Source organism: Coloeus monedula (assembly GCF_965178545.1).
Source record: "Coloeus monedula genome assembly, chromosome: 27".
NCBI classification, from domain to species: Eukaryota; Metazoa; Chordata; class Aves; order Passeriformes; family Corvidae; genus Coloeus; species Coloeus monedula.
Window position 1 is genome coordinate 1,747,725 of NC_138807.1, and position 25,824 is coordinate 1,773,548.

The 25,824-nt window shown below is 51.8% G+C and overlaps 1 protein-coding gene across 2 annotated transcripts; it reads right to left on the reverse strand.

The window, feature by feature from the left end:
- Nucleotides 1-24,620, reverse strand: FZR1 (fizzy and cell division cycle 20 related 1). 2 transcript variants are annotated; one of them, XM_082298052.1, is made up of 14 exons: nucleotides 24,506-24,620; nucleotides 12,582-12,723; nucleotides 12,080-12,205; nucleotides 11,791-11,854; nucleotides 10,949-11,076; nucleotides 10,457-10,539; nucleotides 9,832-10,015; nucleotides 9,577-9,642; nucleotides 9,099-9,201; nucleotides 7,670-7,854; nucleotides 6,042-6,275; nucleotides 5,241-5,345; nucleotides 3,973-4,065; nucleotides 1-2,957 (listed from the first exon to the last, which is right to left on the reverse strand). In XM_082298052.1, exons 2-14 carry the CDS (start codon nucleotides 12,648-12,650, stop codon nucleotides 2,916-2,918), a joined length of 1,482 nt encoding a protein of 493 aa, XP_082154178.1. In that variant the 5' UTR covers nucleotides 12,651-12,723; nucleotides 24,506-24,620; the 3' UTR covers nucleotides 1-2,915. The 2 variants fall into 2 exon arrangements, with proteins under 2 accessions (XP_082154178.1, XP_082154179.1); XM_082298053.1 differs by having other exon boundaries at nucleotides 12,582-12,663; nucleotides 24,506-24,614.
- Nucleotides 24,621-25,824: the final 1,204 nt, after the last annotated feature.

Sequence of the window (25,824 nt, forward strand, 5' to 3'; positions counted from 1 at the left end):
TAAATTCACAACCTGTTTAATGCCAGTTCAATTGCTTTACACGGAAAGTTACAGCGCGCTCCATGTTTGTTTTCCATCACATGACACCTGGGATACAATGATGCCACGAGGCTGCAGACTGTCACCCAGCTCTGGGAGGACCCTGTGCCCGGGTCAGTGCTCACAGGTCACACATCCTGACACAGCACCTCAGCTCTGCCCTTTTCCCTATTGAACCCGCAGCCGGTGACAGTGACAGCATCATCCTGAGACACCTGCACAAACCCATCTCCACACGGATACAACCGGGAGCTCCTGCCTGGCAGCTGGCAGCAGAGCAGAGAAGGCAGCTGTACTGGGCTCTGACAGCCAGGTGAGGGTGAGCAGCCTGTTCTTGCCATGCTCTGTCACCAGCGTGTGTGGCTACAGAACAGCCCTAGCCTGGGAATCACCAGCCTCCCTGCCAAGTGCAATAAGAGAAGCCAGCATGAGCCAACCTGCTCCCAAGGCAGAGAGAGAGAAAAGCGAGATGTAGACACAAGATGCAGTTCGGGAAAGTCCTTGACAAGAGGGGACAATGGTGAGGGACAGAGCAATGAGGAGCTGTCCCTGCTCTGCAGCTGGGAGCACTGGGCAGTGGCTGCAGTGCCCACCTGGCACTGCCCACCCACAGCACTGCTGCTCCCCCCAGCAGCTTCTGGGACTCCTTGAGGAAGTTCCCACATCAGAGGGTGAGGGGCAGATCCACTCCTGCGGAGCCCCAGGGCACTGGGGAGCCCAATCATCACCACACTCACCCTGCACTCCAGCTGGGTGCCTGTCTCCCTCCTGCTCCACAATGGGCCGAGAACTCCGGTGTGCCCCCAACCCAAGCACCTATGCCCTCCCAGAGGAGAAAGCAGTGTGTCCTGGGGGTGCACAGTGCTATTTAGCAGGAGGCAATCCGCAACAGGAAAATCCACAGCACAGCCAACCTCCCCAGCCCCTCTGAACAGCCCTTTCCCCAGGTGATGACACCCACAACAGATCACCTCTTGCTGCAGGTAGCCCTTTGCTTCAAATCAATTCCCCAATTTAATAATCCAACTCAATTTCACCTGCTGGGTGCTTTGGGTGCTCCCAATCCACGGTGATGTGGAACAGTGCCCACGAGTGGAACAAACAACACAGGACAGGCCGGGGAGTGACTTCAAACCATGCCTCACGTCCCACGACCAGAGCTGCACTAAAGCAGTTGTGCTCAAACTGTGTTTCAGAAATTCCATGGAAATTCCATTTTGGTGGCAAGTGAGACTGTGAGACGACAAAGTGGCCTGTGGGCCTGGGAGACTGGGAGCTGCCAGGGGGCTCCCAGCACACCAGCTCCTCACCAGTGACTCCCAGTACGTGTGACCCAGGTGCAGCACCAACAGCCTGATCCAGGCACCGATGTGATGGCACAAGTGGTCAAGGCTGTGGTGAACAGGCTGTATCGGCCTTCCCACACCTTGGCTCACCCTAAGGATACTGGTGGTACTGAGGACAGGCAATCATAGTCCTACTGCCTGGTTTTAGGGAAAGAAAGGAGAGGAGATAAAACAACAAAGAAAAAAAAAGAAAGATAAAGCACTACCTATGCAATCTACAGAGAGAGGACAAGTCTATATACACAGCCAGGAAATTCCACATGGGAACAGGAAGCAATGCTGGGAGAGGGCAGGAGGCAGCCAGGGCCCAGGCAGGCACAGGCACAGGTCAGATGGAACAGGCTGTGCAGCCTCACAGCTTCTCTTAAATTAAAAGCACCACACACACAGAGCATTCGTGTTACACCCCATGGGCTCCAACACCAGCCAGAACTCTCATCCCACACAACCTAAAAACCCCAAAACACACACCAAAACCCAACAGCAGGGCCCTGGCTGGGACTTGGAGATAAAAAAGCAACACGGCAGCCCTGGTTCAGGAGAACCCCTCTTTCAGCCAGAAGAGGCCCTGCTCACCCCAAAAATCAGATCTTCAGGATTTGTTTTTGTTCTCAAACACATCCCAACTGCTTTTGGCCTCAGGGAGACTCCAGAGCAAGGCACCCATCCGGAAGGAAGCTCCACATGCACAGGTGGTTGGGTGGGTTTCTTTTTTCATAAAGTCCTTGCTTCTCCTCTCTGGTAACTCCCAGGATCAGCCCAGAACATGAAACAGCAACTGCAGAACTTCCCGAATCTGCTCCCTTAGAGGTAAAGCTTTTTCAAGTCTCCTCCAAAGTCCAGAGCCCCAGAGTGTATTTGGAGGCAGCTGTCAAGCATGCCAAAAAAATCAAGCTGTCTTATGGGAATGATCATGTCAAGTACTATAGTACCTGTCTGGGGGGGAAAAAATAAAGAAAAAAAAAGGAAAATAGGCAGTTCTCCAGTTTCTTCCTGGAATGGGGATGCCAGGCTATGAACAAAGCCCTTAGATGCCCAGCCTGGAGCTGTGCCCCTCGCACCAGCTGTACTGCACCAGTCTGGCTGGCTCCTGCCTCCAGAGATGTCACTCAGGGACACAGAGCAGCACGTCAAGCCCCTTCCCACAGCAGCAAGGATATGCTCCTCTCTTGCAGGAGGGACACCACGGCAGTGGGGATGGCCTCGGTCCATTCTCAATGGTCCATGTCACACGAGTCCTCCCCAGGACCATCCGGACAGCTGGAGGATGCTGGGTTAGCATTTCTCTTGTACCCGTTTCCCTTTATGAACGATGAATCCAATAACCTTTGGCAGTTCCCTCCCCTCCCCACCCCATCCCAAATACTGCCCAGCCCTGTGGGTCACAAGCACATATTTAATGAGCTGGGTCCTTCTCCAGTCCCACGGCTCTCCCTCCCCTTGGCTGGGCTCCGGGGGTCCATGCACGCCAAGGGAGTGGTCTGATCCTGGAATGTCAGGCTGTAGGTTCCCGGGGCACAGGGAGGGGGTTTATCGTATCCTGGTGAAGAGGTTGAGCACAGATACAGACTCCTGACAAGGAAAGACAAAGCAGGGGGTAAACAGCTGTTACTTCACGTGCTTCTGGGTTGTTTTGTTTTTAATCTGCTATCTCTAGCTCAGGGCATGATCCCAGCTCAAAGTCCAACACCATAAATATTCCCATGAGCTTCTTCCAAATGGTAACAAAGTGCACAGCAGGTCAGAGTGCCATTCCCAGAGCTCTGCAGGCAGCTGTACCCCAGAGAAGGCAAGAAGTGGGGGACCCCCAGGAGCCATGCCAGCTCCCCCCAGTCCCCTCCTCCAAATCCCTCTGCCAGGCACTCAGGAAAGCTCTCAGAGCATCAGGCACAAACTGCTTTTGGTGATGGCAAGTTGTCACAGGCAGAATCCATGATCCCATTTTCATCCAAACCCCCATTTCAAGAAGTTTTGTAAAGAGGCAGGGGATAATCAGGGAATCACAGAATGGTTTGGGCCTCAAGGGACCTTAAAGTTCACCTTGCTCCACACTCTGCCATGGGTTGCTCCCAGCCCCAATGTCCAGCCTGGCCTTGGACACTGCCAGGGATCCAGGGGCAGCCCCAGCTGCTCTGGGCACCCTGTGCCAGGGCCTGCCCACCCAGGGAACAATTCCTTCCCAATATCCCATCCAGCCCTGCCCTCTGGCACTGGGAAGCCATTCCCTGTGTCCTGTCCCTCCAGCCCTTGTCCCCAGTCCCTCTGCAGCTCTCCTGGAGCCCCTTTAGGCACTGGAAGGGGCTCTAAGGTCTCCTGGAGCCTTCTCTTCCCTAGCCTGCTGTCACCCGAGGGCTCAGCTCAGTGAGGCCCCTGAAACGCTGCTCTGCTCAGCAGCCCTGGACCAGCCTGGAATGTTGTGCCACACCTGCCTTGGGCACACAGGGCGACCTTTTACTTAAATTTCAGCAAAGCTGAACCCTTCACTGCCCCAGCCTTGATCTGCAGGAAGGGATCAGAAAGGAGGCAGCAGAGCAGAGCCAACATGGCCTGAGCTCCCCCAGGCAGCTGCCCCCATGCCTGGCCTTACCTTCGTCGAGCGAGTTTTACTGAAGACGTTCCAGAAGCGCAAGGTTTCGTCTCCAGCTCCTGTGACAATGGCCTCCCCATCAGGGGACATTGCCTAAGGACAAGACAACAACCTTCAGCACCTGTCACATTTTTGAGGCTGAAAACAAGTCTCTGTTGGAATGCAGGGGAGATTTAACTCTCCTTCCTACTCGGTGGTGAGAAGCCAACTCCCTCTACTTCCAGGTGCCTCATGCAGCCTCAGGTGCAATTTGGGCGCTTGCACCTTATGGTGCAGCTATGGAACACATGGGGGGAGTGCTGTGGAAAGGATACTTTTGTTAAGAAATCCAAGCTATGTGTAACTGAGGCTGTTCCTCCTGGGATTATCAACATGCCCAAAGGCAGGAAGATGATATGACTGGATTTTCTGGCTGTATTGGTTGCTTACATTGGGATCTACCTCCCAAAACAGCATCAGCATTTGTCAGCTCTGTTGTGAACTGCTGACAGCCCCATGTGACAGTAACAGCAGATAGAGATTGGTCGGGATTACCCGCAACAAATGTTTAATAACAAATTAGGAGGGCTGGAAGCAGCAAATTCTTCCCTGGGCAGCAGTCATCAGTGAAGAGGTGTGAAAGTCTTCTGGGAGAGAAGCTTCTGTTTCATAAAATCCCAGAATCCCAGCACATTTTGGGTTGGCAGAGACCTTAAAGCTCATCTCGTTCCACTCCCTTCCACTGTCCCAGGCTGCTCCAAGCCCCAATGTCCAGCCTGGCCTTGGACACTGCCAGGGATCCAGGGGCAGCCCCAGCTGCTCTGGGCACCCTGTGCCAGGGCCTCACCACCATCACAGGAAGAATTTCTTTCCAATATCCCATCCAATCCTGCCCAGTGGGAGTCTGAAGCCATTCCCCCTTGTCCTGCTATTCCAGATCCTTATCCAAAGTCCCTCTGCAGCTCTCCTGGAGCCTCTTTAGGCACTAGAAGGTCTCCCTGGAGCCTTGTGTTCTCCAGGCTCAGAAGAGTTTTCTTAGAAGAAAACTCAGATGTTTCCTCAGGAGAGTTTGGCAGGCTTTGCTATCATTAACAAAGCCTCACATTTCCATAGCAGCAAATCAAAGCGTCCCCCTGCAGGCACAGAAACCAGAGTTTTCCACTGCTCATGGGGAATGTTCACGTTCCCACCCAGGCAGCTTATGGTGCCACTGGCACTGCTGCTTTGGGTCCCCATGTGAGCACACCTGCAGCCAGGTGAGCAGCTACAGAGCCATGGCCATCACTCACCAGATACAGGACTCGATAGGAGTGCCCCGTGAGCTTTGCTACTTGAGTTAACGAGGGGTATTTCCAGACGAGGATCTGGTTCTGGGAGTATCCATGGGTGCTCACCTGAAAGAAGAGAAGGGGACACAAATCAAAGAATCATGGAATTTTTAAGGCTGGAAAAGACCTCCAAGATCCAACCATCAGCCCAGCACCACCGACATGTCCACCACTAGCCCACATCCCCATGTGCAACATCCCCATGTTTTCTGAACACTTTCCAGGAATGGTGACTACACCACTGTCCTGGGCAGCCCGTTCTAGTGCCTGACCACCATGAAGAAATTTTCCTAATATCCAATCTAAACCTCCCCTGGAGCAACTTGAGGCCGTTTCCTCTTTTCCTGTCGCTTTTTACCTGGAAGAGGAGCCTGAATCCCACCTGGCTCCACCCTCCTGTCAGAGGGCAAGAAGGTCCCCCTGAGCCTCCTTTGCTCCAGGCTGAGCCCCTTTCCCAGCTCCCTCAGCTGCTCCTGGTGCTCCACACCCTTCCCCAGCTCCATTCCCTTCTCTGGACATGCTACAGCCCCTCGATGTCTTTCTTGTTGCGAGGGGCTCAAAAACTGACTCCAGCACTTGAGCTGCCTCAGCAGTGCCCAGAACAGGGGGATGGTCACTGCCCTGGTCCTGCTGGCAACACCCTTGCTGGTACAAGCCGGGATGCCCTCGGCCTCCTTGCCCACTTGCACACAGCTGGCTCCTGCTCAGCCACGCTTCCTGACACAGGGCAGCTTGGCAGCAGCCGCACAGGGAAGGACTCACCAGCTCGTTGGCGTGTTTGGACCAGGCCAGGTTGCACACCTGGGACCCAGTGTCGATGCACTGCAGGGGCTGCCCTGTCAGTGTGTTCCAGAAGCGGATGCAGCGGTCAGCTGTGCCCCCACCCGAGGCCAGGAGCCCGTGCTGGTGTGGAGACCAGGCGATGGCTTTGACTGCTGCCAGGTGCTCTGTGTATTGTTGGACAGGGCTCAGGCTGGAGTGATTCCAGACAAGGAGCTGGCAGAGAGGAGAGACATGATCAAACTTGTGCCTCAGTCATGTGTCCACTACACCCACAAGCCACAATGGGACCCATGAAGGCAGCTGGGAAACAAGCTGATTTCCCACAGTTCTGCCCAGGCATGCACAGCTCCACTCTGCACTTCACAGAATCATGGAATGGTTTGGGTTGGCTAAAGTTCATTCAGTTCAAACCCCTGCCATGGGCAGGGACACCTTTTACTAGACCAGGCTGCTCTTAGCCCCATCTGACCTGGCCTTGAACACTTCCAGGGATGGGGCAGTCACAACCACCCTGGCACCACACTCAGCTGAGGAGCTGTCCTACCCCCAAGCCACAAGGCAGGAACAGCCCCTAAGGTAAGGGAATGAATCTAAAGAAATGGTGTCACCAAAGGGGACCTCAGACCCTCCTGTTGCCTTTCTGGCTGTATCATTCCAGAACACATCTAGGAATCTGCTCAGTTCATTAAGAGTTATTCTGAGCAGGAGGAACTCGGTCCAACCATGCTGTCACACAGACAACTGGGCACATTCCCTACCTAGCAACCACTCCAGAGGGCTTGGAACACTGCTTTTTTTGTGACAGATGCTTCTCCCATATGGTGCTCAGTGAGCTGCCAGCCTGTGTTACAGGTATGAGAACTCACAGAGCTCTACCTCAGGTTCCTGCTGCACACAAACATTACTGCAACAAACGTGACCATACACTACCCAAACAAAGCCAGGAAGGGCAGCTTAGCAGTGGTTTTGTTGAACTCAACCCCCTGAGCCAAGCTAGAGATTTAATTAGCCAAATACAGAAGCAAAATTAAATTTGCCTTTTTCATTTTATTAGGAAGAGAAGACTGAGTAGAAGCTTAGCATGATTAATATTTGGTCACAGTCCAACAACCAAAACAAAAGTCCTCTTCAGAGAGGCCAAACATTCCTTAAAGAATCACTGAACCATTAAGTCTGGAAAAGACTCTCAAGATCAAGTTGAACCTTTGACCTAATCCCACCATGCCCACTAAACCACATTGCTGAGTGCCCTATCCACTTGATTTTTGAACACTTCCAGGAATAGCAACTCCCCCACTGCCCTGGGCAGCCTGTTCCAACGCTTAACCACTCTTCCATCAAAGAAATTTCTCCCTAATCATAGAATCATACAATAGTTTGGGTTGGAAGGGACCTCAAAGCCCATCTAGTTCCATCCCCTGCAATGGGCAGGGGCAGCTTCCACTAGACCAGGTTGCTGCACATCCTGTCCAGCCTGGCCTTGAACATCCCCAGCGATACAATAACATCCAACCTGAACCTCCCCTGGTGCAACTTGACACCATTCCCCCTTGCCCTAGAAAGAAAGGGGGTCTGACATTTCCTGTGACCCCTTGGAAGGAATGTACCTTATTATCATTCCCTCCAGAGGCCAGGAGCTGGTGGTCTGTGGACCATTTGAGCCCACAGACCTCCTGCCTGTGTCCCTGGAGCCGCCGCTCAGACTGCAGGGGTGGGGTGCGGATGTCCCGCTGCAGGATCATCCTGTCCCGGCTCCCGGAGGAGAGCTGGTCCGCGTTCCACGCCAAGGCACCTGCAACGGGGGCAGAGCTTCAGAGGGTGTCGTAGGAGTCATGCAATCACAGAATCACTGAGGCTGCAGAAGACCCCAAAGGTCACCAAGTCCAATCATCAACTCAGCACCACCACCACATTCACCACCAAGCCATGTCCTCAAGTGCCACATTCATATCTCCTTTGAACACTTTACAGGCTTGGCGACTCCACCACTGCCATGGGCAGCCTGTTCCAATGATTTATAACCCTTTCTGTGAAGAAATTTTCCCAATATCCAATCTAAACCTCCCCTGGCACAGCTTGAGGGGATGTGCTCTCATCCTGTCCCTGTTCCCTGGGAGCAGAGCTCAACCCCCACCTGGCTCCACCCTCCTGTCAGGGAGTTGTGCCGAGCCACAAGGTCTCCCCTGAGCCTCCTTTTCTCCAGGATGAGCCCCTTCAGCTTCGCCAGTTGCTTCTGGTGCTCCAGCCCCTTCCCCAGCTCTGTTCCCTTCTCTGGACACACTCCAGCCCCTCAATGTCTTTCCTGTTGTGAGAGATCTAAAACTGACTCCAGTATTTGAGATGGGATCTCAGCAGTGTCCAGAACAGGGGGATGGTCACTGCCCTGGTCCTGCTGGCCACACTATCAAGTCCAACCCTTCCAGTCCTGCAGCAGTTGGTAAGCAAAATGCAGCCATCACAGCTGCCAGGGTTTTAAAATAAACCCTAACAAACCGCAAACCACTCCTTACAGACCTCCCTTACATCCAGTCTCCGGAGTCCTAGATCAGGGCACAAATAGCGGTTCCCCTAAACAGACTGACTGCAGGTATTACCAACCCCACTTCACAGTGCAGTAAAGCACAGGAACAGATCTCAGAAGGTGCACGGACTTCCCAAATCTCACCCCAGAGTTTACACTCACAACATCTCTAAGCAGAAAAAACCAGCCCCCCAAAAAAGGGAACTGGAAATCTCAGTGTGAAGCTGCCAGCAGGGCTGAAATCGGAAGCCAGCAGCAGTGAAGAGATGTTGTAATCAAACCCAAAAAGCCTCAAGCATGGAGGAAACACCTGCTGCAACACCCAACCACCATCACACCCAGATCAGAACACCACAGTTATGAGATGATGATATTTTGAACCTGCTCAAGACACAGCAGGGAAAAAATATCAACCCTGGTACTCTTGAGTTCTCTATTTCCAGCAGATCCCTGGCTAGCAAAGTTCAATCAGGAAGGAGAGACCCCTGAGAACCCTCTGCCTCCCCACTCCTTACCAACTCTGGCTGTGTGTCCCTCCAGCATGGAGAGCTTCTTTCCTGCAGCTGCATCCCAGATCTGCACAAAGCCCTTGTGAGTACCAACAGCCACCAGGTTCCCCTGGACAAACAGAGAACCAGGATCAGTACAGCCAGAAAACTGAAAGCTGAGGAAAAGACTTGACATAAATCCCACGAGATGGAAAGCATCCAGAGTTCTTCCATCTTACATGTTTTTCCCTACTGAGAGGTCCAAGCAGCCTGTCTGGAATACATTTATTGTAACATTTTATTGTCAAGAGCTGAAGAAGTAAACTGGCTCCTTCTCCCTCCCACTCCCTTAGTAATGCCTCAAGAACCTCAGGATACAAGAGGCTGTTCTTTATCCCCTCTCTTTTAGCAGAGAAAAACCAACCCAAGGAGTTAACTACAGCTATGATGACAGTGACTAAGTGACACGTGTCTCAGCTGTCCTTGCTGACGGCGTCATACTGACCCGTTCTGACCAGCCCACTGACGTCACAGAATCGCCTTCCACAGAGAGGTCACACAGCCGGGTCACCTTCAGAGAGACAAATGGGGTAAGAAACTTTTGTCACACAGCACTACTGGCTGTCTCAGACCAGTGCTGAGTTTGGGATAGAGTGTGACAAGTGCTGAAGCCCTCCACAGCACATTCCATAGCTCTGGAAGGTTGGAAAAACCCTACATCAATGGGCAATTCAATCTTCAGACACTCATGACAATTTACCTGACTTGTACAAGCACTCCACAGGTAAACACAAGTCCCAAGGCCAACGCTGAGGACATTAAGAGAAGACCAGTCCACCAGGTTCAGGTAGAAGTCATCCTGCAGCTCTGGGGCATCCAGCACTTTGAAAGGAATCTTGGAGATTTTCCGAGTTGGTTTTCGAGGTGATCTTAGCAGCTTCTGACTGTTTACAAAAACAGATAAAAAAACAACTACAGGAATCTGCACATCACAGCAGATGGGAGGCATAGGTATAGCCACTCTTTACAGAACACCCTGAAGTTTCTATGCAAATGCAGAGACAAAAAGGCTGCACAACACTTTTTCAGCAGCAAGACTGGAAGGAATTAGGTTCTGCTTCTACAAAGGAGCTGTGAAGCAGAAAGGTAAACTGATTACTGAGAGCTGACCAAGACATGTCAAGCACATAAGCAGGCTGGGCACCTGAAGGAATTCTTAGAACTTGACTTGCATTTAAAATAAATTCAAAATTTATTATCTCTCCAGATTTCCAAACCCAATTCACATTGCAATTTTAGACCTTCAGACAGAAGTCCTAGAGAACCTCACTGAACCCTCTGTCCCAGCCCTTCCCTTCTTACAGTTTGCAGAGGATCAGTGTTACCTTTTGTTGCTGACAGGAGACAGGGAATAGGGTGAGACCTCGTTGCCATCATCGGGGCTGGAGCGTTTTGTGCTGAGTGAGTACTGCACAAAGAAACAAACCTCGTGAGGAACCCGGTGCGCGGGAGGCCTGGGGCATCACTCCCAACGTGCACTGCTGCCAAGCTAATTCCAACACAGTTTTTCCTTTCCCAGGTGCTCCAAAACTATACAAAACCCCTCATCAACGCTCAAGTCCAAAAGCCTGGTTTGGCCACTCACCACACTGTCCAAAAAGCCTGGCTCCACCCAGCTTTCCTGCCAGCACAGACACAGGAAGCACATTGCTTGCTGCACACTCAGGTTCCCTTTGCAGGCCACCACATTTGTTATCAACACCTTATCTCAGCCAAGCCCCAACACCAACTCACTGCACGAGCAGCCTGGCAGAGCCCTGTGCTGTGCTCCTGTGACACACACACAGCCTCCACTGGTGTTAATGCAATTAACTTACAGTGAAGAGAGACTTCTTCTCTGGGGTGGATGGCTGCAGCCTCCTGTCCTCTGTCTGGGGGTCCTGCACCTTCTCAATCCCAGCTCCCAAGAGTTCATTCTTCAGCAAGGCAGAGTAGGCAAGGCCATCTGTAAACCCAAACAGGCACTGAGCAGAGAGCTCAGAGCAGCAACAGCAGGGAGCGTCAGAATCATGTGTGCCTGACCTGGAGAAAAGAATGCTGCGGGGAGACCTTAGAGCCCCTTCCAGTGCCTAAAGGGGCTCCAAGAGAGCTGCAGAGGGACTGGGGACAAGAGCCTGGAGGGACAGGACAAGGGGGAACAGCTTCCCACTGCCAGAGGGCAGAGTTAGATGGGATATTGGGAAGGAATTGTTCCCTGGGAGGGTGGGGAGGCCCTGGCACAGGGCTGCCCCTGGATCCCTGGCAGTGTCCAAGGCCAGGTTGGATGGGGCTTGGAGCAACCTGGTGTAGTGGAAGGAGATGGGCTTTAAGGTCCCTTCCAACCCAAACCAGTCTGGGATTCTACAACTTGTACACTCACAGAGTCTCTTAATAAGCCTGGGGCCCCCATTTAGAATCAAGATTAGTAGCAAGCCTCCCCTCCTTCCACTCCATCAGGAAAGTGCTTCCATGACACAATAAATCAGGGGATAGAGACAGCCTCTTGCATCTAGACGCTCATCAGAAGCAGTGACCTAGTACTCACTCATGATGTGGGCATTACCCAAAACACCAGCATGAGTTTTGGCATAAGCATGAAAATGCCAGTGTGGCCTTAATTTCCCCAACAGTCTGCAATAAGAGCTCTGGGCACTGCCAAGCAGTAGAAGGGTGCTCTCACCTTTGCCACTGTCTGATGTAGCATCCTTTGCTTTTCTGTTTTGGCTTGGTGATTTTTCATTTTCCTGAAATGGGGAAACATGCCATCACCATACAGAAACCTCAGGGTATATGGTGAAATAGCAAAGGCAGGGAGCATAGGGTTTGAGGACGAGCACTCAAAGGAACTCTTCTGGGGCAGCAGAAACCCATGGTGCAGAAGATAAGCAGAGCAATCATGCCAGCCAAAACAAAAGGTACCATTTCCTCAGTTCCAAGGCTGAGCTGTAGGAGAAGGGAGCAAAACTTACATTTATTCTGTGGAAGTTGATGCTCCAGTTGGCCCCAGCTCTTGAGGGAATGAATCTGTCACCATGCTTACTAGGAGAAGACATTGGAGAATTGGAAGGGGTCAAGGTTCTTCTCATCTCTGCTACCTGAATTAAAGAATAAAAGACACTGAACTTACTCTTATTCTTGTCAAGCCCTAGAGTTGGTTGGTTTGTTAGCCCTCAATTTTTTATGCTACATGTAGTCACTGAGATTATGTATTAAAAAGGTATTACTGAACTCCATAAAAATATCTTCACTCCTTTTTGCAACCTGAACTGAGGTTATATATTCAAAAACTCTCTTAAAGTCAAACTGTTTGGGTATTCATAGAACAGCTCAGGAACTCACACCTGCTCACAACCCAACAAAAGACTGTGGTTTGCTTTGAAGAGGTCCCAGGTCCTTCAACAGCTCAAGGAAAAGAGTCACAAGTGAGACAGACAACAACATAACAGTGAGCCTGAACCTATCTGTACTCACACAAGGCATTGTGTTCTCATTCTGTATGTTGATTTGGCGTAGGAGACGTCTCTCGTAGTCCTGATCCATGGTGGGAAGCTGGCTGGAGAGATCAGAAGGCTCAGGAATTTATGTTTGCAAAGTCCAAGCAGTAACTAGTGTGCTGCAACAGACAGGAGGAGAAAAACAACAAAATGTTGAACCCCTCCATGCTGAAACAGCCTCTTCAGAGTCTCCTAAGCCGGCTCTTTGAACTTGAGACCACTTTTCCTATCCAGAGCATTGGTACCAAACTTGTGTGACACTGAAGAATGCAGGCAGCCAGTATTTTGCGTCTGACAGCACCTCAGTGGGTCCCCACCACATCTGGAGCAGGGACTGCCCCCAGGCCCTGCAGCAGCAGAGTCTGGCAATCCTTCAGGACAGGGGCATGAAAAATCCTGGCACCTGCAGCCTGTCCTGTCCAGGCACTGGCACCAGTTGCACAGAGAGGTGTGGCTGCCCCATCCATGAAAGTGTTCAAGGCCAGGTTGGACCGGGCTTGGAGCAAGCTGGTGTAGTGAAACCCATGGCAGGGGGTGGAATGAAATGAGCTTTAAGGTCATTTCCAAACCATTGTGGGATTCCGTGATCCCACCACAGCCTGTCCCACCGCTCAGGTCAGGGGCACGGGAGCAGTGCTGAAGGTGGGATGCTTTTAGCCATGTCACAAGTACTGCAGACTTTTAACACACCCACTGCAGGAACACACTAGGGATCTAGTAGTCCCAGTGAACATTCCATGTCTGATGCCTGCACTATCCCAAATACTTCTCCTGGCTGGCACAAAGCTTGCTCACTCATAGAGCTGTACAGTCTATAAGCAACGTTAACATCACTTAAGCACATATTTTAACCATATATTTTAGGACAGGGCTGCTTCATAGCTGCAATTTGCTTGGTAAATTAACATGTGCATCAATAAAAAATAAATGAGCTGACACTTGTGTGAGAATACACAGCCAAGCCCTTGCCAAGCCCCAAGGGCAGAGAGCAGCACCTCCAGGGTCCAACCTCCCCCCTCACATACCTCATGTGCTTTGTCCACAGCTGACATGGGACACAAAAATGCCAACACCAGAGGAGACATCAAGTTGGTCTTTCAACCCAAGATAAACACGTCCAAAGGCAAAGGTGGAATTTAACACATAAGCAAATCCCCACAACACACAGGCATCTGGAGGCTGTGCAGAACATAAAGGGATCTTCATTCCTGTTATTGCATAAACATTTATGGCACCTGGCTGGAGTCCCAGCTGCACAAACGGAGCTGCCTCGAGATACAAACATGTGGTAAAATCCAGGAGGCAACTGCACACAAAGGCTGTGCTGGGAGGAGGTTGCCCAGGGAGCAGCTGCACAGTGCCCCGCTCAGGGACAGCCCTGCACTGCCTCCCGCTCCCTCCTGGGAAGAGGCTGCCTCCAGGAACCACAGACCTGCCCAGGGTTTTACGGCTAAAAACTGGGGGCAAGTTACTAAGCTACGAGGGGTCCAGCAGCACATGCTGCAATTCACTAAGATGTGATGAAGTTTTACAATATTCTGTGAAATAAGCTTGAAAACAAAGCAAAGCACACACACTCTGCACTGCAGAGCTGATGGCCTTTCACCTCAAAAGGTTACAGGAAATGGGGTGACATCAAGGTGGCAACCAGTCACCACTGGGGCTCCACAGGGCTCCATCTTAGGGCCAGTTCTCTCAAATCTCATTGTAAGTGACTTGGGTGCAGGACTGGAAGGTCCTGAGTGGGTTTGCTGAGGTTACTCACTTGGGAGGAACTGCTGACACCCTCAAGGACAGAGAGGTCCCACAGAGAGACTGTGACAAATGTGAGGATTGGGAAATCCCCCACCATGTGATGTTTAAACAGGGCAAGTGCTGGATCCTGCCCTGGGGTGGGGCAGCCCTGGATGCAGAGACAGACTGGGAATCAGAGGCTGGAGAGCAGCACCGTAGGAAGGGACCTGGGGGTCCTGGTTGGTCCAAGTTGGATCTGAGTCCCCGGTGTGTCCTGGCAGCCCAAAGGGCCACCGTGTCCTGGGGGGCACCAGGCCAGGGAGGGATTGTCCTGCTCTGCTCTGCACTGGGGCAGCCTCACCTCCAGTGCTGGGGGCACTCTGGGCACCACAAGATCAGAAGGATCCAAAGCTGTTGGAGAGTGTCCAAAGGAGGGACACGGAGCTGGGGAAGGTCTGAGGAGCGGCTGAGGGCACTTGGCTCGTTCAGCTGCAGCAGAGGAGACTGAGGGGAGGCTCCTGGGGGCTGCAGCTCCTCCCGAGGGGAGGCGGAGGGGCAGGGGCTGAGCTCTGCTCTGGGACAGGGACAGGAGCCCAGGGAACGGCTGGAGCTGGGTCAGGGCTGGCCATGGAGCTCAGGGAAAGGTTCTTCCCCCCGAGGCTGCTGGGCACTGCCCGGGCTCCCCAGGGAATGGGCCCGGCCCCGAGGCTGCCAGAGCTGCAGGAGCGTTTGGACAGCGCTCTCAGGGATGCCCAGGCTGGGGTTGTTGGGGTGTCTGTGCAGGGCCAGGGGCTGCACTGATGATCCCTGAGGGTCCCTTCCAGCTCAGGAGATCCTGTGGTTCTTTGAGCTACACCATTTTGCAGTGCCGAAACTTGGACTTCTTACAAATGCTGAAATGCTTCTCTTCCTTGCCATTAAGCATGCCAACACTTTTACAGGAGCATGCCTGAAATAGCTAGTGCCAAGCTGGTTCTGATCACACCTGCTTACCTCTACCACCTCCTCCCCCAAGCTTTTTTCTTCTTAATTTAACACATTTCTCCCATATGTTCTTTCAGCGGCAAAACTGGAGAAAGCTCCCAAATTTAACAGAGATCAGCTTCCACCAAATGAAGCAAAGAGTCAGAGATGACATTATTGGAGTGAAAAGTTAGAAAAGTCTGTGATGCTATTAATAAAGGAGGTTTAAAAAATAAAAATTAGTGCATGCCATATCAATCACTCTCCCTCATTTTGAAGTTTACTTACCACCACCCTTACCGACCCACAAGCTACCAAATGTGTGTCTCAAACCAAACAGTTCAACAAAATGCCCCCTCCCCCTTTTTCTTTTTTTGGGTTGTTGTTGTTTTAACACCATGAGTAAGAGAGCTCAGCCTGCAGAACCCACACAAGGAGCGTGATCAGCCAGGGAACACCACACACTTGAAGTGTCCTCCCAAAACAGCTCAGCACAGTATTCGTGAGAGATCCAGACCCAGTTACGCAGCAAAGAGACATTTTAAATTCTACATCTAAAACACATTCGACTATTGAGCTTTTGAGATCTCATCTGCCCAAATTTCACCTACAACTTCCACTCAGAAACACAGCACAGATTGTCCAACAGAGAGACTACAGAGGCAGAACACAGCAGTGAACGTTCAGCACCTGAACAGTGACATGTTTTTACCCTAAAGCCGTGCCACTAACACAGGCCCAGGGAGCAAGCAGCACCTCTGGTTTGGGGTAGGCTTTTGCTGTCTCTAAATTTGTCTGTGGGAAGTGAGCAGATTTTCCATTTCCCCCAAAGCAATTAAAAAAGGCTTTGCCAGAAGGACCTGGGGGTGCTGGTGACAGCAGCTGAACATGAACTGGTGTGTGCCCAGGTGGGCAAGAAGGCAAATAGTACATGACTTGTATCAGCCACAGTGTGGCCAGCAGGACCAGGGCAGTGACTGTCCTCCTGTGCTGGGCACTGCTGAGGCCCCATCTCAAATCCCAGGGACACTTCTGAGCCTCTCACAACAGGGCTGGAGCATATCTGGAGAAGGGAATGGATCTGGGGAAGGGGCTGGAGCACCAGGAGCAGCTGTGGGGAAGCTCAGCCTGGAGAAAAAGAGGTTATGGGGAGACCTTCTCAGTCTCCACGACTCCCTGACAGGAGGGGGCAGCCAGGTGGGGGTCAGGCTCTGCTCCCAGGGAACAAGGGACAGGATGAGAGGAAACAGCCTCAAGCTGTGCTAGGGGAGGTTTCGGTGGGACATCAGGAGGAATTTCTTAATGGAAAGCATGACACTGGCACAGGCAGGGTGGAATCTCCATCCCTGCAGGGATTAACAGCCGTGTGGATGTGGCACCTGGGGACATGGGTTAGTGGTGACCTTGGCAGTGCTGGGGGAATGGTTTGACTTGATGTTAGAGGGCTTTTCCAAACTGAACAATTCTGTCGTTCTATACGTGGGCTTCAAGTTCCCTTTAAGCTGAAGAAATAAAAGATACTGAGGAGCTACATGTGTTACATATTCTTCAGACACTATTTTGTCACTAATTATGCAGTTTATGCTTGGAGAAGAAAGGTGGGATTTGGTGGAAGGGTTTGAACTCCTTGAGAAGAATTTGTATTCTGACTTTGTTCTTCATGCACCTTTTGTCGTCTCTCTGAATTGGCTGGATTGTCTCACAGCTTATTACCTTCAAACAATACTTCCAGGCAGAGTTATGGTGCTGAACAAGTGCCTTTTGTTCTTTTTATTGACCCAACCTTCATGTATTCAAATACAAAAGTGTTTTTTCTCGGTATGGATGTTTTTCTAATAAGCCAACATGCAGAATGCCAGGCCTGGCAGGGAAACGAGGGCAGTAATTTTGCAAAATTATTTCTGTGGTTTGAGAGAGGCTGTACCTGTTTGGATTCCCCAGCACACATTGAAAGGGGAGTAAGACATGCAGGTTGGTTCTCTCAATTCAGACATGCTCTGCTCAAGCAGTTCAAGAGCTGGATGATTCCTGACCCTTTTTTATTCCAGAAATTGTTCACGTACTTTCTCTTCTGGAAAGTATTTGGGTGGGTAAGCGTTAAATGAGAGAGGTGCTGACGAAAGTGAGAGACTCAGAATACCAAAGGCAGGATGCAAATGTAAATGTAAAGCTGAATATATTTCCTAATTTACACAGGGCCAAAGGGAGGTAAAGGATGCCTTGGTAATTTAAATACCATTAATGTTATGTTGGTGCTTTATTTTGAAGCATCTCAAGTCTGAAAAAGGTTGCCTGGAGCTTCTCTTACTAATAAGCCCTAAACAGACCCCACATTTATAGTCAGCAAGAGCCTACCCAAACCCAGAGATGCTGCCTGCTCTTTGGGCCTGTATTTAATGGCACAAACTTAAAGGTAAAAACATGTCACTATTCAGGTGTTGAACATTTCCAAGCTCTCTGGAATAGCCCCATCATTTGCCAAGGGGAAAAGTATGCAAGTACTTAGTCCTCCAAGTCATGACCAGCACAGTTTGAAATCAAACCTAAATGTCCTGCTTCCCCAAATCCAAAGTTTTCATCTTCTTTTGATTTGACTAAACTCAATCACAACACTTGCAAATCAATACAAAACCCTCAGCTGGCAGCAGAAGTGGCAGTTCCTCTATCCCTGGCAGCTGCAGTGCCCTGCCCCTCCTCATGCCAGCTCCAGGTACTGACCATGTCACACAAAGCCCCAAAGGGCTGATGTTTTCAGCTAGTTTAGTAGGCATCACCTTCTCCTCAACGTGGGGTATTACAAGAGTATTACCAGTTATAGATTCTTTTACAGGCTCTTGAACAAGCTGTAAGGGGAAAGAGGAAAACAAAACCAACAAAAAAAGCTAAGCCATAGCTTTTAGCTGTGTAATAGTCAAGACTATTAGGAACGCATTCAGAATGCCGAGGCTTCACAGGGCAGCCATTGGGAATGAGCAAGATATTCTGTGCTTGGCCAAGCTCAAGCAGAACTTGCTCACATTTAACCCAGAGGAACATTACACCAACCAAGCAAACCTTTTCAGGAACTGGCCTCCTTTCAAACCAGCAATAGCACAGAAAGTTAGAGAGCTGTGTGTTTTACCAATATTTACCTTTTTAAAGCTACAAGGATATAATTTGTTACTCAGCAATTTACTAGGGTATAGTGTGAGAAGCATTTATAAAATCAGCCATTTACCCCTATGCAATGGGAGCAGTTAAAGCTTTATTTCAAAACAAACTATAACCCTTGCTGCCTTGCCCTTATCAGAGAAGCACGTTCACAGCTTTGTACAACAGAGATCACACTAACGACAAGAAAAAAATTACTCCAGTGTCAGATGGGATCTTCACCATTAGTCCTCACACTCCTTGAAGATTCAATATCCACCAAAATCCAAGATGCTGGATTATGGCAAGAGCCATCACGCCACAGCAGTGTACTTTCAGAGGGTAAGACGTAGGCGACTGCTCTTCACTGAAGGTCCTGCACAATTCCACATTTTTCTGCCTTTCCAAAGCCTTGTGCCGAGCACCTCCTGCCCAGGGCACTCAGAAACACCTTTATGCACTCACTGCCATCAGCCTTACAGTGTCCCTGTTCCAAAAGTGCCAACTGTTAGAGGGTGGCAATATACACAAACTGAACTCCAGCTTCATTTGAAGGCAGAGTGGCTCAAGGGTAGAGCCAAAACACTGATTGCATCTCCTGCCTGCACTCAGCCACCCAGTCTTGAACAGGAGTACAGAAGCTGGAGATACAAGCAAAATGCACAGTAATCCCTGCCTCCCCTCACCTCTCAGGGTAGAAAACATCTTTCCTTCTCCACAGGCAGAAAATATCCCCCTTTACTCACAGGCACAGGCCCAACCTGCAATCCAGATTGGAGGTGACGAACGTTTGTACCCCCACCTGCACTCACAGACAAACTCCAAGACTTCCCACAGCCCTCCATGACAGCTTCAGAAGCTCAGGTAAAGCTTCATGTCCACCATCCCAAAGCAATGCACAATCCTACCACGACGACAGAGGAACTCTGACCAGCAAACCACAAAAATTTAGGGCACTCTGATGACCAAGGCTGCAGGAAGCCTGCGGGAGCCAAGGACATAATGCTCATAACACAGAGCTCTGTTTGTGGCCTGGACTATCACGAGCCAGCGGAAACTCAGGGTTGTAAGATCTTCAGGAAACAGCAATATCTCTGCCTTTGAAGGGCCTTTACCAAAGATAAACACTGCCACACTAATCACAGAATCCCAAAATGGTTTGGGCTTGAACGGACCTTAAAGCTCATCTCATTCCACCCCCTGCCATGGCAGGGACACCTCCCACTGTCCCAGGCTGCTCCAAGCCCCAATGTCCAGCCCGGCCTTGGGCAATTCCAGGGATCCAGAGGCAGCCCGAGCTGCTCTGGGCACCCTGTGCCAGGGCCTGCCCACCCTCACAGGGAACTATTCCTTCCTAATGTCTAATAAATCTTCTCAGTACACCACTACAGGCCCAAAAGGTTTTCACCGGGATTTTTGTATACAAAACAATTGCTCTTAAATGCAAGTGCTCCTCGAAGAGGACACTCTAGAAAGCTGACCAGGAACATCACTCTTGCTGCCTCTCACACAGATGATGCTCAGGTATCACCATTGCTTTCAGCATAGCTGTTTTTCCTAAATCCCTTTTTTCTCCAGAACTAAAGGAAAAAAAGTGAAGATGACAATCCAGCCTGTACTCCAAAGACCAGGCTATTTTCAACTGAAACTCAAATACAAGTGATGGGCAACTACACGGGTCAGAACCAGCAGCCACCCCACTGATGTACCCACACATCAGCCAGGCCCCCTGCTGAGGGGTTCCAAATTTGCCTCAGCCAGCTTTTAAGAAGTCAGGAGAACTGTAGGGTTGTTATTTTACCTTCGTAGATGACGTTTTCATTCAATACACATCCCACTGCAGCGTACCATTGTCTCCTGGCAGTGCAGAGCTTATCCAAGCAGACATGACAACCATGCACTCAGCAGGTGATTTCTCAGAAAATCACCACTATTAAACCCCTTTTTTATTGCTTGCAGGTGGTGATTATTTCACCTTTTCACCATGACGCTCCATAAATAAGAGGGACACACTTGTTCCCAGGGCATACAAAATAAAGCATGAAGTCCTCAGCAGTGCAGGAAGCCTTGCACAGGGAAACAAAGCACAACACATGGGGCCACTTTGGTGGTACCTCTTGCCCATGGGCCAAAAGGCCCCTAATTAACAGGAAGTCTCCTTAAAGAGGTTTATCTGTTACAAAAGCAAAACAAACAAGAGGCAGCAGCAGGAGCACTCCAGTTTCAGAGATTAAGTAATTAGCCAAGGCACCTGGTGAAGCAGCACCTGCACCCCTGGGCTGCGCTGGCTGTCACCCGGCTCGGGGATGCTCCAAGGGCTGGGGTGAAGAGCAGGCTCAGCTCCAGCAGGTCTTGTTTGAGAAACACCAAGTGCTGAGCAAGTTCTGCTGCTCCCATTTGCCAGTGGAAGAGGTTGCCACTGGTCCCTGTGTGCTCAGGCAGAACAGCACAGAACCCCATCCCTTCTGTAGGTGCTGGAGGCTAATTCCTGCACTGAGGAAGGGGCTGGGTATGAATTCCCCAAGGTACTTACTGGCAAGGAGGGGACACGCAATAACCTTACAGTGCTCTGCTTTGAGATTTCACCTCAGTCCAGGACATAACCAGTGTCAAACGGATGTGCCTCTCGTGAGGCAGGGCCGGATCAAACCCCACAGTTCTCTCCACACTGCCTGGCTCCCGGAACTCCCCTCGGATACAGGAGCTGAGCTCTGGGCAGTCACTGGTCTCCCCAGAAGGCCAGTTACAGCCACAGCACTTCTGTTCCCACTGTCACTTGGTGGCAGTTTTCCCCACACAAACACGTTTTGGACAAGTCACTGGACAGACAGGAGAAACAAAGGTTCTGCTTTCAACCAGCATATGATGGCACCTATTTTGGTAATCGCCTAGGAGGTATTTACTTGTTTAATTACTCTGTGTAGAATCACACAATCATTTATGTTGGAAAAGCCTTCTAAGATCAGAGTTCAACTGCTCCCCCAGCACTGTCAAGGCCACCACTAACCATGCCTCAGGTGCCAGATCCATGTCTGTTAAACCCCCGCAGGGATGAGGACTCCACCACTGCCCTGCATATCCCAGTGTTACACAGAATCACAGGGTGGGTCAGGTTGGAAGGACCACAGTGGGTCATCTGGTCCAACCTCCCTGCTCAAGCAAGGTCATCCCAGAACACAGGGCACAGCATTGTGTCCAGACCCTTCCGGAATATCTCCAGTGAGGGAGACTGCACACCTTCCCTGGGCAGCCTGTTCCAATGCTCAGTCACTGCACAGGGAAGTTCTTCCTCATGTTCAGGTGGAACTTCCTGGGTATCACTTCCTGCCCCCTCTCCTCCTGTCCCATTGCTGGGCCTCATGGAGCAGAGCCTGGTCCCTGCTCTGAGCCCTCCCTGCAGACACTGAGACAGGCATGAGGTCCCCTCTCAGCTGTGTCTCCTCTCAAGGCTGAACAACCCAGCTCGCTGAGCCTTTCCTGAAGAGAGAGATGTTTCAGTCCCTTCAGCATCTCCACAGCTTCCACTGCACCCACTCCAGGAGTTCCATGTCCCTCCTGTCCAGAACTGGACACAGCACTCCAGATATGCCTCACCAGGGCCGAGCAGAAGGGCAGGATCACCTCCCTCAACCTGCTGGCAATGCTCTTCCTAATGCACACCAGGATCTCACTGGCCCCTCGGCCCCCAGGACACACGGTTGGTCAGGAACAGTCTGCTGTTCACCAGGACACCCAGAGCCCTCTGCAGCTGCTCTCCAGCAGCTCAGCCCCCAGCCTGGACTGGGGTTATCCCTCCCCAGGTGGAGGATCCTACACTTGCCCTTGCTGAAGTTCTGACAGTTCTTTCCTGCCCACCTCTCCACCCTTCCGAGGCCCTTCTGCAGGGCTGCACAGCCCTCGGGGGGATCGGCCACTGCTCCTGCTCTGTGTCTGCAGCTGAGGAGACACCAACCCCTTCATCCAACCACTGATGGGTGAGTTAAACAACACTGGGCACAGGATTGAACCCTGGGGGGCTAATAAAAAGGAGAATAATAATAAAAAGTGGGGATGGATATAATGAAGTACTTGGATCTTAGGGACACAGGGTCCTTAGAACTTTTTTTAAAATGTTTTCACATGTCAGACACTCCAGACTCAAAGAAGACTGACTTAGGAGCAGAAAAAAGGACAAGCAAAGGCCACAGCCTGCATTTTATAACAACTTACAGAACTTTCAAGGCTTGTTGCTTGCTTCTGTTTAGTAGTTCCTATGCTCTATCTGAGCATTTTTTATATGGCTACTGACTTTAGTAACATCCAGTTTCCCTTCAAAAGAAGAGGGTTGTGCAATTATCTTGTACTTCCAAGTGGGTACAGACAGCTAAAAGCAGCAGCTCTATAGATACACGCTCTAGTAAGGCTTCCAGTAAAGGAGAAGTGAGTGCACTATAAGCAAAGATTAAAAATTCACCAGCAGCTCTGTGTTCAGAGCTTTACTGGAAGGTCAGGCATCCAAAACTTTGCTTCATTGTAACACTTAAGATACTGAAGATGCAACAGTGCACCTGGACAAACTACAAAAGAAAACCATAGGATTTAGGAAACACAACAGCCTCAGTCAACAGCCCCAGAAAACTCTGCTTCTGTATTAATTATAATAATCAAAACACAAAAATCAGACTAAGACAAGATCATAGAATCCCAGAATGGTTTGGGCTTGAAGGCACCTTGAAGTTCATCCTGTTCCACCCCTGCCACGGCAGGGACACCTCCCACTGTCCCAGGCTGCTCCAAGCCCTGTCCAGCCTGGCCTTGGGCACTGCCAGGGATCCAGGGGCAGCCCCAGCTGCTCTGGGCACCCTGTGCCAGGGCCTGCCCACCCTCCCAGGGAACAATTCCTGCCCAATCTCCCATCCATCCCTGACTTCTGTAAGTGGGTTTCCTTACATTCCCTTAAGACATTCCCTCTTCTCCTGTCCCTCCAGGCTCTTGTACATAGCCTCTCCATCTTTTTTGTCAGCTCCTTCAGCTACTAGAAGGCTGTAATGAGGTTTTGTTGCTCTCAGCAGAACTACTCTTTGAAGGACCTTCAGCACAAAATACTGGGGTGGTGTCATTAAACACACTCAGGAATAATCAGCACCTCACAAGAAAACAGGCACAAAGCCTTCAAGAGAGCTACAAATCAAGAGAAAACAATCCTCCATGTCAAGAATCCAACAATACCTTCCCGAGGTGACTCCAGTGTGACCTGACAGCCCCCCCAGCCCCAGCAGAACCTTCTCACCACCCGGAGGACCTTCAGCTCAGGCTGATCCTGCGTACAAATCCCAGTGCAAAATATCACCAACAGGTTAAAAACACCCTGATGAAACACACAGCGATAAAGAGCTCCCTCAGACCCCAGAGCCATCGGGTGGGCTGGGGCGCATCCACCGGTGCTGCACGTAAACAACAGACTGCTGGCCAAAGTTTCTGCTTCTGCTTGGCAGATCTCTTTAGGAATAAGATCCACACCACTAAAATCTGTTACCGTTTGTGTTGCCAATTTGATCAAGAACCGAGAGCTGATCCAGGCTCCAGCTCTTTGCGTCTTTCCCCAGAGGGCCAAAGCACACGGGCCGAGCGAAGGGGTTACACCGCGAGCTTCCAGCCGCTTTGCACAGCCCCGGCCCTGGGTGCAGGTGCGGGATGCCCGTTACCAAACACACCGGAGCGTTGGGGCTCACCGGCCCCGCCGTGACGGAGCACAGCCCGCCTGGGCCCGAAGGAACCGGCACAGACTGGGCCCATTCTGCCAGGGCTAACAAGGCACCGTAACGGGCGGGGAGGGAGAGGCGGGGCTGCTCGGTGACCGGCTGCGGAGGAAGAGAGGGAGGGAGAAAGGGAGTAAAGGAGGCAAGGCACCCCCAGCCCCGCCCGGCCCGGCCCAGCCCGGCCCGGCCCCTCCGCCCAGGCCGGCCCGGCCCACAGGCCCGTGCCCGCGGGGGGAAAGTGCGGGGCACAAGCCTGCCGAAGCCCCCCCCACCTCGCCACGCCGTGTCGTGCCATGCCGTGCTCCACACCGTGCCCCGGGCGCTGCCCCGGCCGTACCTGCTCCGGTGCCGGTGCCACCAGCCCGGCCCGGCCCGGCCCAGCTCCGCCTCCTCCGTCAGCACCCGCCGGCCCCGCCGCTCCACAACATGGCGGCCGCCCCCGCCCCCGCGCGGGGCACGACGGGAGCGCGCCCCACCCGCCGCTTCGAACACACACAGGAAGCGGCGGCGCGCGGCGCCATGGCAACGGCCCGGTGACGTCACCGCCAGACCATGACGTCATGGCGGGGGCTCCGGTGTCTGTGTGTGTCCCTCCCTGGAGGGCCGGGGACTGCTGGGCCTCTGATGGGCCCCTTGGTTCCGTAAGGAGGCCCTTGGGCCCTCCAGAGGGTTCTCTTGGTCCCTGAGGGGCTTCTTGGGGGCCTTGGGTCCTTATAGGGTTCTTTTGGTTCCTGGGTGGAGGGGTCTTGGGTCCTTAAGGCAATTATTTTGGTCCTTGAGGGGGTTCTTAGGAGGGTTTTTGGTCCCTGGAAGGGACTCATCATGTCCCTGAGGGGTTCCCTGAGTCCTTAAGGGGGTCCTTGGGTCTTTGGAGAGCTCCTTAGTGGAAGTTTCTTCGTCCCTGAAGGGATCCTTGGGTCTCTGGGAAAGGTTCTTGGGTCCTTAAGAGGGTGCCTCAGGTCTTTGGGGAGCTTCTTGGGTCCTGGGGGTTGGTCCTGGCCCCTCCAGGAAGGTGTGGGATTCCTGTGCCCCCCCCCCCCCCCCCCGAGATTGTCTGTGACTCAGCATAGGACCCCCCACGACACCGCAGAGTGTCTGTGTCCTCCCCATTCCTGGTCTCTGATCCCCATTACTCTTCTCAGGGAGTTGGGGGGGGCTGTTGGGAAGCGAGTTGTGTGTCCAACCCTTCTTGGGAGGGCACTGGGCCAGGGGCTGCTGCTACCCCAGAGCTCAGCTCTGCATGGCCCAGGAGGAGCCAGGTGCAGGTGCTGCAGAGGACTCGTGGCTCTGCGCCCTTCTGAGCGCTGCTGTGTGCTGGAACCCCCCAGTTCCTGCCCATACCCACAGAGAGGCTGGTGCTGGGGGTCTGGGGTGCTCACTGGGGGGCAGAGGGGTGCCTGTCTGCAGACTGCCCATCTGCCATGCTCTGGTGACCCCAGACCACCATCTCACTGTCACCTGCCCAGCACAACCACCCATTCTGGTCCTACTGCAGCAATGCAGCCAACTGCATGCAATTCCCTGGTTATTAATCTTGGACTCCCTATCAATCATGCAGCTCAGCCTCACATAACAACCAAGTCTGTCTTTAAGGCTCCCTTGTATGTTATTTTCAACAAGAAACAGCTGATAACTGCAGCCCTGAGAAGGAACAGA